The 13,208-nt window shown below is 36.0% G+C and overlaps 1 protein-coding gene across 2 annotated transcripts in view; it reads right to left on the reverse strand.

Moving 5' to 3' along the window:
- SDK1 (sidekick cell adhesion molecule 1) overlaps nucleotides 1–13,208 on the reverse strand; it is a 413,144-nt gene that overhangs the window by 282,086 nt on the left and 117,850 nt on the right. For both annotated transcript variants that reach the window (XM_050905714.1, XM_050905715.1), the window contains 3 exons: nucleotides 10,023–10,182; nucleotides 4,924–5,030; nucleotides 13–160 (listed from right to left, as the gene is read on the reverse strand). In XM_050905714.1, coding sequence (XP_050761671.1) covers nucleotides 13–160; nucleotides 4,924–5,030; nucleotides 10,023–10,182 — 415 coding nt within the window. The remainder of the gene's footprint in view (nucleotides 1–12; nucleotides 161–4,923; nucleotides 5,031–10,022; nucleotides 10,183–13,208) is intronic.

A 13,208-nucleotide genomic window follows, 5' to 3' on the forward strand; every position in this document is an offset into this window, starting at 1 on the left:
AAATTGACTTACATTCTGCTGCTTGGTATAATCTTGTGCCCGTCTCTAAACCATGTCACTTGTGGTCTTGGATAGCTGAGTATGTGTAGGAAGTTTAGAACTGCAGCTTGTCCTTGAGTCACTGTTTTTCTCTGGTTTGCGTCCATGAAATTTCCCATGTCTGCAAAGAAAAAATTATATTAAGAGTCCTGGAAGTTCTTGTCTCTCTTCCCATTTCTTTTCAGCGCACAGAGAAATAATGTGTTCTACAATAGTCATTGGCATTGCTATAATTAGTCAATATGACACTACAGATCATGAGACAGTTTTGATTAATACAGATTTGGATGAACGTAAGGCATAAGGCAATGCAAGTGCTGCTAGTTCACACAAGAAGTGCATCAGTCAGCAGTACTGCATGGCCTCAGTGTTCTTTTGCAATAACTGAGCGTTTTTAACTGAAAGTGACATCTTAATGGAGGTTTGTTTTGGTTTTTTTTTTTTTAAATAAACCCTTGCACAATATAAAAGAAATGCCTGTGCAATGCAAAGGAATGCAAATGGCTTATATAATTTTATCAGTTTTTTTGGTCACCTTGGCTTTTTTTATCCTTTTATCCATAGCTACACAAATAGACAAGCAGCTGTACCATCTGTAGTCAAATCAATATATAGTCAGATCTATGCTAGTAAGCCATTATACCCAAACGGATATCAAAATAACAAGGCTATAGTCATATTGGTGGCTATTAGTTCTTCTGGCACTACGATTTAAATAGTATATCTAGATCTTTGACATTTACAAAGGCATCAGTAGTATTAAAGAGCAGCTTTTAACAAAAATTTTAATGGAAGAAAGAAAACTACAATTGCAGAACCTCTGCCTCCGAAGGTTTTATTTCATAGACAAGTTCACGTATCTATGGAGTCCTTGTAAAAATTCAGTGAACATTTTCTTCTTGTTCTTCTTGTTGAAGGCCAGTAGTACCCTGGTTCGTATCAGCAATAGTGTGGCCAGCAGGACTAGGGAAGTGATCGTCCCCCTTTGTACTCGGCACTGGTGAGGCCGCACCTCAAACACTGTGTTCAGTTTTGGGCCCCTCACTGCAAGAAAGACATTGAGGGGCTGGAGTGCGTCCAAAGAAGAGCGACGAAGCTGGTGAAGGGTCTAGAGAACGAGTCTGATGAGGGGCGGCTGAGGGAACTGGGATTGTTTAGCCTGGAGAAAAGGAAGCTGAGGGGAGACCTTATCGCTCTCTACAACTACCTGAAAGGAGGTTGTAGTGAGGTGGGGGTCGGTCTCTTCTCCCAAGTAACAAGCAGTAGGACAAGAGGAAATGGCCTCAAGTTGCACCAGGGGAAGTTTAGACTGGATATTAGGAAAAATTTTTTCACCGAAAGGGTTATCAAGCACTGGTACAGGCTGCCCAGGGAAGTGGTTGAGTCACCATCCCTGGAGGTATTGAAAAGACGTGTAGATGTGGTGCTTAGGGACATGGTTTAGTGGTGGACTTGGCAGTGCTAGGTTAACAGTTGGACTAGATGATCTTAAAGGTCTTTTCCAACCTAAACGATTCTATTTTATATGATTCTTTTGCCTTTTGTATCACATTCCTATGCATTAAAATAAACAGGGCTGTAGGCTCCTACTTCACCCTCCAAAGAACTTCTATGCATTTTAATTTGCTTTAAACTAAGAAACTGACACACACACAGAGAACTATTCTGGTTTCTGCCACTGAATTCCCTTTTTTTTTTTTTTTTAAGGACCGCAGGATTCTTTACAAGTTCTCTGCTGCAGAGGGATGCAAAGGACATTGAAACACATAAGACTACTCTCAGGTTTGTGGATTGCAGGAGATGAGAAGAGACAGAACAAGAGCAGAAATTAAAAACACATGGTATTTTAAAGAAGCTTTAATCATCTTTGTGATTTTCAAGTTATTTATTCAGACATAATCAGCATTGTACTTCCTCTGTTGCTCCATATTTCTTACAACTGTAATCAGATCATCTACTTGAAAGAAGTTTCAAACCGCGTAGGTGGATCTAATTAACTTCACCGTCGTATGATTATTTTACTCTTCACAATCCAAGAGTTTTTAAGCCCATTCTGTAATTAAGATTTACTCAGCAGTTTTCTCACAAATATCTGTTCCCATTCAGCTAAGTAATATGTTAGCATGCGTTGAGAACATTTTTTAAATTATTTAACAAGTTGCCTGCTACTTCAGAGATCTAGGACATGGAAAATACCTCAGATCTTTCTCAGTGCACGTTGTAATTGTGCCTTTCAATTTTTCACTAGAGATCTTGAGTTTAAGGGTATTGGGAAGCATCCTCTAGCCAGTGGCAAAAATAGTTCATTTCCTGTGAACCCTTCTGAGTTAAACATCTAACATACAGGTCCCTGTAACTCTCGATGACTGGACAAGATGACCCTTTCGTAACCCCTTGGAATGCTGCTTTCTGATATGTCTTCAAGAATAACCAAAAAGTAAAATACGGTAAAATATCAGGTACTTCATTATATCCACACACCTTAAATCAATTAATTTAGATCAAAAACGTTAAAATACAGAAAACAACCACATGGTATCAGTAGCTACCCTGGGTAGAGGAGAAAGAGGGTATTTAAAACTTGTAGAACACTTTAATTTGCAGGAATAAAATGCAAGTCTGACTGACAAGTTGCACTATAGAAGCCATATATGTCACTATAGGCTCATGACCAAAAGTCTCCTAAGTCATGTAAGATCTGCTTTGCTTTGTCTCAATGTCTTTATCAGTGAAAATAAATAAATAAATAAATAAATAAATAGACGGCTTAATTCAGACAGAGAAGTCTTAAGGGATAGCTTTTTAGCCTTGTTCAGCAATGCAGAACTACAAATTAAATGGGGGAAAAATTAAAACCGGAGAAAAGTAAACAATTACACTTCTTTCTCTCTCAAGAACAACCAAACACACACACAAAAAAGCCTGGAGAAACAAAACACTTCACTGCAAATCCTTCCCTCATTCAGAGGGGAATAAAGCTGTCTTTTCAGGAGACAAAATTCTTTAGCAGCAGTATCAAGGTAAAGTGTTCCTGTGTCTCCTTCTCACTATTGTTCCCACAAGTACTTCCTCAAGAATTGCTCCCTCCACTATGCCAGTACAACTGCCTGTACAGCTGTGTAGGGAATCAGACGGGGGGCGGGAAAAAAAACTATTTTAACAAACTCTACAAAATAATTGTTGCTTTTTTTAAATTTTGGAGAAGTTTCCCAGTCCACAGCTGCACAAACAAGCTTTCCTGCTGAGCCTAAAGGGATAGTGTGCTACATTGCAATACAAGAGCAGGAACGATTAGTGGGATGGAGGAGAAAATGGGTACGTTTTTCTCTGGTACTGCTACCAAAGCCTTTGTCCCCTGAAACCACACCTGTAGATGCAACTCCAGAGGCATCTAGGCTAATCTAACGGCTCACTGCTGCAGAATGAGAAGCATCTCACCCTCACCATCCCCTGCTCCATTTTCCCCTTCTAACCTTGTTGGAGGTCCCCCACCCCACTCATAGTTATGCTCTCTCACACCAGCTTTCATTAGATCCTCTGTGACCTGATATAATTCACTAAAACAGAAGACGAATATTCAGAAAAGTACTTGCAAGGGTCTGACACATGTCAGAGTGAGCACAAGATCACTAGGAGGTGTACACAGCAGGGGCATAAGGGTTGGTAGAAGGCAGGGAAGGAAAACATTTTAGCAGCAGTTTATTTTTACATTAGCTTCCAGCATCTCTGAAACAATAACACTGAGAGATCAAACACCATGTTACTGATATTACTGACATTACAGATATAGTAACATAATTTACTGTAATACAGTAAACTGGTGAACATGATACCAAAACTTACGTAGTATCATTTGCAACTGTTTTTATTTTAAAACACAGGAAATTCCACGTATTTTCCTTCATGACATAGTGATTAACTTGAATCAGTTCCTTGGAACTGGGTTTCTAATAAATAATTCATCTAAATTCCACTTATCAAGTGACATTTACTACTACTGAATTTCCAGTTACTGACCCTGAGGAAGAGAAATTTGATCCATGCATCAGATTGCTTACACGCAGTATACAAATCTGTCTTTTTAAAAATTTTTTTATGTTTTTACTTTGAAAAAAGAATAAGGCCTAATTTTATGATTATTTCCAAACAAGTTATTTGGATTATATTTTCTATATGTTAACTGAAAAAAAAAGAAAATTAGAGTATGCAATCATTTCTTAGGTCATGTTAACTAGCACTAACTACTGAGAAAATCAATTTAACATTTCCAAATGGAAGTTAGATAACAAATCAGAGGTCAACTCTGAAAAATTCTGCATAGTGCAAACTAAAGAGGTACAAACATTGGAGGTTTGGTTCAGAAAGGTGTTGAGAACAGACTTTTAAAGTTTGGTTAGCAAGTTTTTCGCTGTGAAACAACCGCTTATTTTGTATTGCAAGAATTACAATCTGAAATCTTCATGGAGCTATCTCCACCGTACAGTTTTCTTTCAGATATCCTCTGCTGTCCTCTGGGCTTTTTGTTTTGTTTTGTTTTGATTGATTGTTTATTTTGTGCTATATGGCCTTTCTTAATCCCTGTGTATTCAGGGAAAGGTATAATAGTTTTCTCATGCTACAGCTATCTCCAAATGATCTCGGTTTGATGGCTTTGAATGGCTCAAAGCTTGCTCTAAAGACTTAATGTTGCACTGCTTTGAACTGTTTCCCGGAAGATAACTAGTGTAAGTGTGAAACTTGTTGTGATGCAATAACTTTAAAATTTATTAAATATGGTAACTAATAACTTTTCAGACTAGCAAATATTATTGGTGTGTTGGGTTTTTACCCGCGAGAAGAATCAGTTAGCTAATGAATCACAGAATAACTTCCATTCAAACATACATGCCACTTGAACTTCAGATCTTCTTTGCAGCAATGCCCCCATCCTGTTCCGTACGACACACTGATAAAAGCCAGCATCAGACCTCTGCAAAGCTGGGATGATGTACCTATAACACAAAATGCAGAATTATGGTGCACTTCTTCCTAAAGGCAGATCAATGCTACTTCATGTGGCATTTCTTATTTCTCCTCTAATATTTTACACATTGTCTCAAATGCTTATTGTATTTTTTCTTACAAACAACATTCTCACATAATCTCTGGTCTTTGGCTACAATATTGTCTGTACTATATAGAAGAAAAAAACCCACTTAAAATGCATAAAATATCTTTCAGTCTTAAGTTCTACATTTGATAAATACTAATTAGTTCTCCACAAATTCTCTTGAAATATAGACTTAAATGTTTTCCTTAGTTTTATCTACCCTCATTCATAAGGCAAAGATGCCTGGTAATTTGTTCAGAGGTGGCACAAGAAGACTGCAATCTAAATGTAGGCATTAGGAAGACCTGCAAGAAATATCAAAGCTTTCCAATGAAAAAAAGATGGTTACTGCACTGTGTGAGCACTGTAACTCAGAAGAATACTGGAAAAGACACAGTGCACTGTACGTTGTATTTGTTCTGCCCTTCACTATGCTTAAAAAGTCACTTAGTCCGCTAATGCTCACCTTCCTCATCCAACTATATCTGATTACTCAACATGAAAATGAGCTGATAGGCACAGTTTTAATGTGAATAAAACACATGAATAATATAGATAATCCTGCATTAAACAAACATTAATCAAAGCGCATATTCCCCCGATCACCTTCTGGAGATATTATGGTAGGATTAATGAAAGTCTTTATGAAAAGATAAGGAAAAATAAAACTGCTGAATTTTAATCTTCAAAATATAATTCCACTAAAAGAAAGCATCTCTTCTCTTACTCACATATACTCTACACACTCACATACGGAGCTTAATATCTGAACAGGATCAGACAGCATAAAAACAAAGGAGGTAGAAGAAATCTAGTTTAAGTGATAAATGAAGACTATAATCACTGCATTATAATTACAATCAAATGCACTATAGCAAATAGGTCAGACAACCAAATACAGTGAATTAAACCAGAGCCCAACACCATGGACAAATTTTAGCAATCTACTGTGATTCCTAGGAGACCCTGGCTTCCCAAGCATACGAGTTGTAGGGAATTGTATTGTCTGTCTGCCTGTGTGCCTAAGCTGACTCCTCATGACCTCCTTTGGAGCAATCGGCAAATTTTCTCCAGTAATTATGACAATTTGTACTGGGAAGATAAGGAAGACTCAAAACAGTGCTCTGTTTGGGAGTTACAGTAAACTCATCAATCAGCACACAAATACTTGCTGGCCAGTGAGTATGTAACTCTGAATTACCCACGTGGCCTCTTGCCTGATGAGTATGCCATAGGAAATAGAGTGAGAAAATAGGTGACAATACAAGGCATAAGATAGAAATCAATAGGACATAAGGCTTCCCTAGTTCCTTACAGAATAATTTCCTTCTCTGCCAGGCAGATGATTGTTACAAAACTTCATTATAAAAAAAAAAATTAAAAAAAATAAATTAAAGATTCTGACAAATAAATATTGACAATTCATTTTTACAGTTCATTTTACCAAATAGTTTATAGCTTAACAAGCTTTTCTTCCTCCCATAAAGATTTAGTATTGTACTCAGCTAACATTTATTCCTCTGCTTGTCTATTAAACTGAGCCAATATTAAAGGCTTCTTTCTTTGGCATTCATCAGTACTAAGACAGTAACGCAGAGTTAGTTTTTCTGTCACTAGGACAAAACAAATCAATTAGATCAGAAGTGTCCTACTTTGGTTTTCTTTTCTGACTTATTAATGTTTCAGCAGGAAATATTCTTAATATGTTGCCTGAAGAAAAGAAAATCTTTTAAAAATTTACAGGGAAAATCCCATCTACGTTGGAAATTCCAAGACAGCCCAAACCTACTGAGCAGTTGGGTTCTCAGTGGACCTACTGGGTAACAACGTGCAGGTAAGGCAAGCAAAATTAGAATTAAATAACAAAAGTTTAAAAAAGAGATACAACATATGTTTACATTATTTGAGATTAACTTGAAAGTTACAAATCTTGGCAAGAGATAAATAGGTACTCATGGAATTTCTAATTCTGTGTTTACAATTTTAAACAGTCTTTATGCACCTCATATGTCTGATTATTTTTTTTAAATATACTTTTCAATTGACCTAACAGTCAAAATACTGCTTTTTGTGCTATGCTTTCATCATTCTACTTATTTTCTGACATGCAAGAAGGGATACAAATAGTGCTTTCTAAATGCAAAAGAAGACTTTCTTCCACGGAATGAATTTATATCAGAGGTTAATACCATTTTTTACAGTGACAAGACATAATTTTGCTTTAATTTTGTATGTACTCTAACTTTCAAGATAGAAGATCTTCCCGTTGTATAGCTGCCAGGAGGCTACTTAAGGTTTCTGGGGATCTGTGCAAGTACTTCAGAAAGTCAGACCAGACAGTTTCTCTGCTTTGAATGGTACAGCCAACCAGAAACTGGCTATTTAGAAAGTTTCCATAGAAAGATGTAAAGCAACAAGCATAAAAGAAAGCTTCTCTTCCAGAGCATAACGTGCTCCATCACCAGGACTGCAATGAGTTAGAGTTTAAGGCTGAAGTATCAAATACCTAAGGAAAAATGCTAGCTAACGCTTACGTTTCATTCCTAATTTCAAATTTACACCCTCATTTTAATTTTAAATGCTCTAAGAGTTAAAAGTGAACTTACAGGATACAGGTTTTTAATACTCATAATTGTGACGACAGTTAAAACCAAATGTATTTTATTAGATAGTCATATAACTTATTATCTATTCAAACTTTTTAACAAGGGACTTACGCATCAAACTGATCTAACTTTTTTTATACACAATAAAATCAAAACGTGTCCAATGTTAAAAACACAAATATAATAATCAGATACTTTTAAGTAGTTTGGGAGGAAAGTATACTGCTGCTTAGACATAACCTTAGTTTCTTAAACTCAAATAAATTAATATCTTCAGGCCACAAAAGCAAATATGGAAGACACACCTGGTCCAGAACTTAATTCAAAAGAAAACAAAGGAAAAAAAAAAAAAAAAGAAAAAAGTCACTGCCTAAACTTTAAAGGCTCTTAACTTATAGATGTAACCAAAATTGTTACTGCAGTCAGCAATATTGATTTGTTTTCATTACATGTATCTCCGATCACAAAGAATTTATAAGGTTGCTTTATAAATTCTTAATACAAACTAGTGTATGCACAGTCACTATAAAATCCAATCCACTGATTCTAACTTATACTGCAATATACAGTAAAATTATAATTTTGTATTAGGACATGCACTTATTTAAGAAATACCACGGCATTCTGATCTTAGTTTCAAATGTCACACGTTCTTATTCAGGTTTCTCCCAGTATCATGAAATGTAAGTCTCTCAGTGACTAGCACATCTACAAAGCTTGAGTTCTAACCTTTGCTTTTTGTTGATTCCATGTTCATGTGTTTTGTCCTCCCACACCATTTCTTTGTCTTACTTTCTCGGCATCTTACACAGTTAAGAGCTGTTGTCAGCTCCTTCTACCAAGAAACTACAACAGACTCTTGTTGTTGTTAATCAAAACAAGTGGCATTTACACAAAGTGACGCTCAAACCTTTTGTGATTAATTGCGCTATTAAGAGATTTTTTTATTTTCTAGAAAGTATTCACAAGTCTATTCTGTAGGTGCGTATGGCTCATTTTGAGGTATCAGCGTATCTCAAGGCTTGAAAACAGCAACCATTAATAGATGCAATTACTCAGGACTAAGTGGTCTCACCTAAATCAAAAGTCTTTAATTTCTAGGAGAGTTCACATAGAGGTATATGTTTGGTTGGAAACATAGTTGCTAAATACTTTATGTGCTAAATGACGCAAAAAAGTTTTAAAACGTTATTTAAGGGACTTTTTTCCCTACTGCTCTGTAAATGTAAATAATATTGAAAATAGAACTAATGTTAGGTTACGATTTTGAAAATCTTTAAGAAAAGTAATTATGGACTACCTTGTGTAACAATATAGAACTTTGTATCATTATCTGCATTTTTATACTAATCTATACTGTAGTTTCTGTCTATAGTGATGGAGCACAACTTTTCCCTACCTTTAGCAATGTAATTACAAAAGTGCAGTATTTAGCTTGGTTTGCTAAAGATACAACTGTTACACAAGGGCTCTGTCTGTCACACACCCACCCCTTATAACTTCTGAATTCACTAGGTAACGTCAACAAAATTTGAAAGCAACAAATATGTTGCATAAATATTAAATTTCTATAAGGTTACAGAAATTGCCAATTGCATAGGGGAGACCCAGTTAATGCTCCCATTAAAGAAAAGCAGACAAAACCTCACTGTTTTACACTTTGATATTTGGCCAGCCATCTGCTGCCTGTCAGCAAAAATGTAGCTCTGATTAGCCCCAGTATGGTTTTTCTCTTGCTTGATGGGATGTCTTGCGGAATGGGGAGGGAGTCAGTGAGGTCCTGGGAGCAAAGTGCGTAATGCTAGAAGAACAGTTTGTTAAACTATAAGATTAATTTTCGCATTCTCAGAAGTGAATCCGAAAGTTTCATATGCTATTTAAGACAGACCACATTCTTCTAGATTTTATTGAAAAGAATAGTCACACTGAGCTTAGTTTTGTTCAAGGATGAGTAGCACATCATATGTAACGTTTAGCTAAGGAATATGCCTGCTATTTATTACAAATACATGTAAGGTTACATCTCCAGCAAAAAGCATTTTTGGTACTTAAAAATTCTGTGTTAGGACCCTTGTTTTGAAGTGTGAAATATCATTTTTAGCAAAGGAGATTCTCTCATAGGGATCTTATTTGTTTACAAAAACCAGTCTTCTTTCATGATAAAAACCACTGTCAATGTTTCAGTATCTACAAAGCTGGTTTGAGCTATTGGAGATTTGGGTGGGTGTTTGTTTTGGGGTTTTTTTGCAATTACACTTAGAGAAGGCTATTATATAGCTTTTATTTACTTATATTCACTGGAGTAGGCAGTTATTTCACTGTCATTGCGTAACCACTTAAATTCCAAGGGCCAGCTGCCTTCGGCAAGGCACGTAAGTACGAGTCGATTTCCTTCCAAGTGTATCTGGGGCAAGCCTGGTTCAGTCTTGAAGTATGGTGCAACATCATCTGAAATACAAAGAGAAAATAGTTTTGTAAGCTATTTAAGCAGGTATAGTATAAGCCATCGATATTCAGCTCATTTCTTCTCAAAATAACCATCGTAAAATAAGAGACAACATGATTCATAAGTTAAGGCTTACACTGCTATATTCATAACTAAGCTTTATCTTTAGAGGCAGAATTCACAAGATCTTGATAACCTTAGTCCTTGGTACTTATCTAGAAGAGAAGTGCCTACTCAAACAAGCTTTTGTCCATGTTTACTGTTTATACATATGAGAATTTCAGCATTGTCTACTGCGGCAGGCAGTGAACAGCCCTATTGGCTTTTTCCCCTCTCCTCTGTGTGGATTAAATCCACTCAAAGCTTTTTTTTTATTCCTTGAATTGAAACCAGAAGAGTAATCTTGGATAGAAATGATTATCACAGCAGGAGAAGTCTCAGGGTAAACGAAGAACTTTGATGGAAAAAAAGAGTTTAAGGAAAAAAAACCTCACAGAATTGCAAGATTAATGTGTTTTTCAACGTTATTGCCAAAATGTGTTAAATTACATTACCTGAAACCACTAACAGATTTTGAATTAGGGTACTTCAATAATGTTCAAGGGTCACATGTAGTCTCAAACTCTTGTTCTCCTGTGGATCACAAATGCTCAAAATACTCCAAGCAGCAAAATTCTCAACTGGTAAATTGTCAAAGCTCCACTCAAACACAGATTTATTACAAGTCTACACCTGCTGGAGATCCGCCCCTTGTCACCTCTGGAAGATGAATGTTTTCACACTTTACATGTTAAATTTCTACTTGTAACTACGTAGGAACTACAGACTTAATCTTAGAAGTTTACAAATATCTTCTATAATCAAAATTAACATGTTTATGTGTACATCTAAAATACACAAGTTACATTCAAAGTCAGAGATTTAATACAAAATATGGAATAATATTTAATAGGCAGACATTACTGCACTCTGCTTTTTAGGAGTACAGTGTGTATGTGTGTATTTTATATATAAAATACAAAAAAAAAAAAGATACACAAATGTTGTCCCAATGCAACTAACACCATTCAGTTAAAACTTATTTTAGATTAAGCTCAGGTATTTTTATACTTGCCATTTAAAGAGTTTAAGCTATCTTTTACAGTTTATGGGGAAGTGACCTCATGTACTATTCAAGGCTGTCTGAAATTTTTGAATCCACAGGTCACATACTATAATCTTTAATAGCTGATAGCCACAAGACAGCAACCACACACATTAGGGAAGAAGGAGCTCAGGGCAAGAGGTGTCAGTCGCTTTCAAGGTGCCCTTGTGTTCCACTAAAGACTGGGACGGCACTGGGTATGCAGCTCGGCCTGGTGATGTCAACCTCTCTAAGCCCTTATCTTTCACGTTGCCTCTTATCAGGGAATTTTTATTACTTAGCAGACCACATGGCAACACAGACTCATTATCAGCCTAATCGTACAGACCCAGGATAGCAGCTGCGCTTCTGCTGAGTGTGGTCAAGGAGTCGCAGGTTGACTGTTGCCAAACTATTTGCTACAATCGGCTGCAGAGTTGAACATCAGCTGCACACACATTCGATGATTTGTACTGACAAATTGTCTCCCTAGTTTTCAGAATTTAACTTCAGAAAGATATAGTTATTTCTGCAGAAAAAAAGCACATCATCTTAAAGTAATACTTATAAACTATTACACAGAGTCTGACCTAGCAAACTGAATTAAAAAATGTATTTTGAGGTAAGGCTCTTTTCTGATTTGTAGCATTTTAAACAATTTGTTCTTCAAACAAATTGATTAATAGCTAGTGCAGATCAGTAATATTTTCTTTAAATTGTATATACAGGAAGCTATGACAATTCAACATATGAGAAAATAGGAACATATCCAAACTAGCAGCTAGTCCCAGGCAAACCAAAGATGGTTTTTGCACTTCTCCACTCTATTACATGACTGAAATTATGTTCTGCAAAGCTTCTTTTTTTTGTTTTAATGACTGCAAATATTGTGAAGCAGTCTTATCTCAATTCCCATTTTCTCCTAACTAGTAAAATCAACCAATATTTTAAAACATTATAAAGAAAAATTTAAGTCAGAGTTAGACAATGTTAGTGTGAAATACAGTTATTTTACCCGGAGCAAAAAGCAATTTTTTACAAAGATATTTCTAAACAAGTAACGGAATGTTAAATCCTTTCAGAGGCTTCACATACATCTTGGGGAGTCTCCCAAAGGAGTTATGAGACAGTCATTCTACCCTTGCAAGATTAAAGGTGTCAGGCTTCCTTTGGAGATGAAAAGGCAGTGGCAGGGACTTGTGCTGGTATTTAGGGGAAGGGGTTGTAACAGAGTCCAATAGGTAAATTGAAATAATTAGTGCCGAGTCCCCTGAAAACAATGATGTTTACCTGCTAGTATATAGAGGCTCATGAAATGAGCTTGTTAAACTATTCTTTCCTGAAGAAAGTTGAGCCATTCAGGGAGATTACAGTGAAACTGCTATCTGCGCTATAAACCTCTATCCAAGTAATTTGTTGATCCTGTTTTTCAGTGATTTAAAGACTTAAGCAGCATAACCTCCTTCATTATTTCACTCTGAATTATCCACTTACTCCTTCTAACTTATCTCTTTCCAAGAAAAAATGATTTATTTGAAAGACAAAGACTGCTGCCCACAAGTCTGTCATTCAGCCCTACATTTCCTACTCAAATATTCCAAACCCAGTGACGCTGCAACCCACTCAGAGCTATCTCCCATTTAAAGTATCACAATCAAGCTGGTATTACATGAAAATGATTCTCAAAACTCAGTCCAATTCTGGTAGAAGCTAAAATTTAATAGCCCTACAGGAATATTTTTATAAAGAATATAGCATGCTTTATAAATTACCCCAGCTCTCTGGAAGATTTACTTAAACCCTTGAAGTAATTTTATCTTCTAATCTTTTATTCCTGACTTTCTCATCAATCACATACCATCAGTTTATCAAATTCAATTATGTAATCAGAGCTCACTAAATATT

This window comes from Gymnogyps californianus, chromosome 15, assembly GCF_018139145.2.
Source record: "Gymnogyps californianus isolate 813 chromosome 15, ASM1813914v2, whole genome shotgun sequence".
Classification (NCBI taxonomy): domain Eukaryota; kingdom Metazoa; phylum Chordata; class Aves; order Accipitriformes; family Cathartidae; genus Gymnogyps; species Gymnogyps californianus.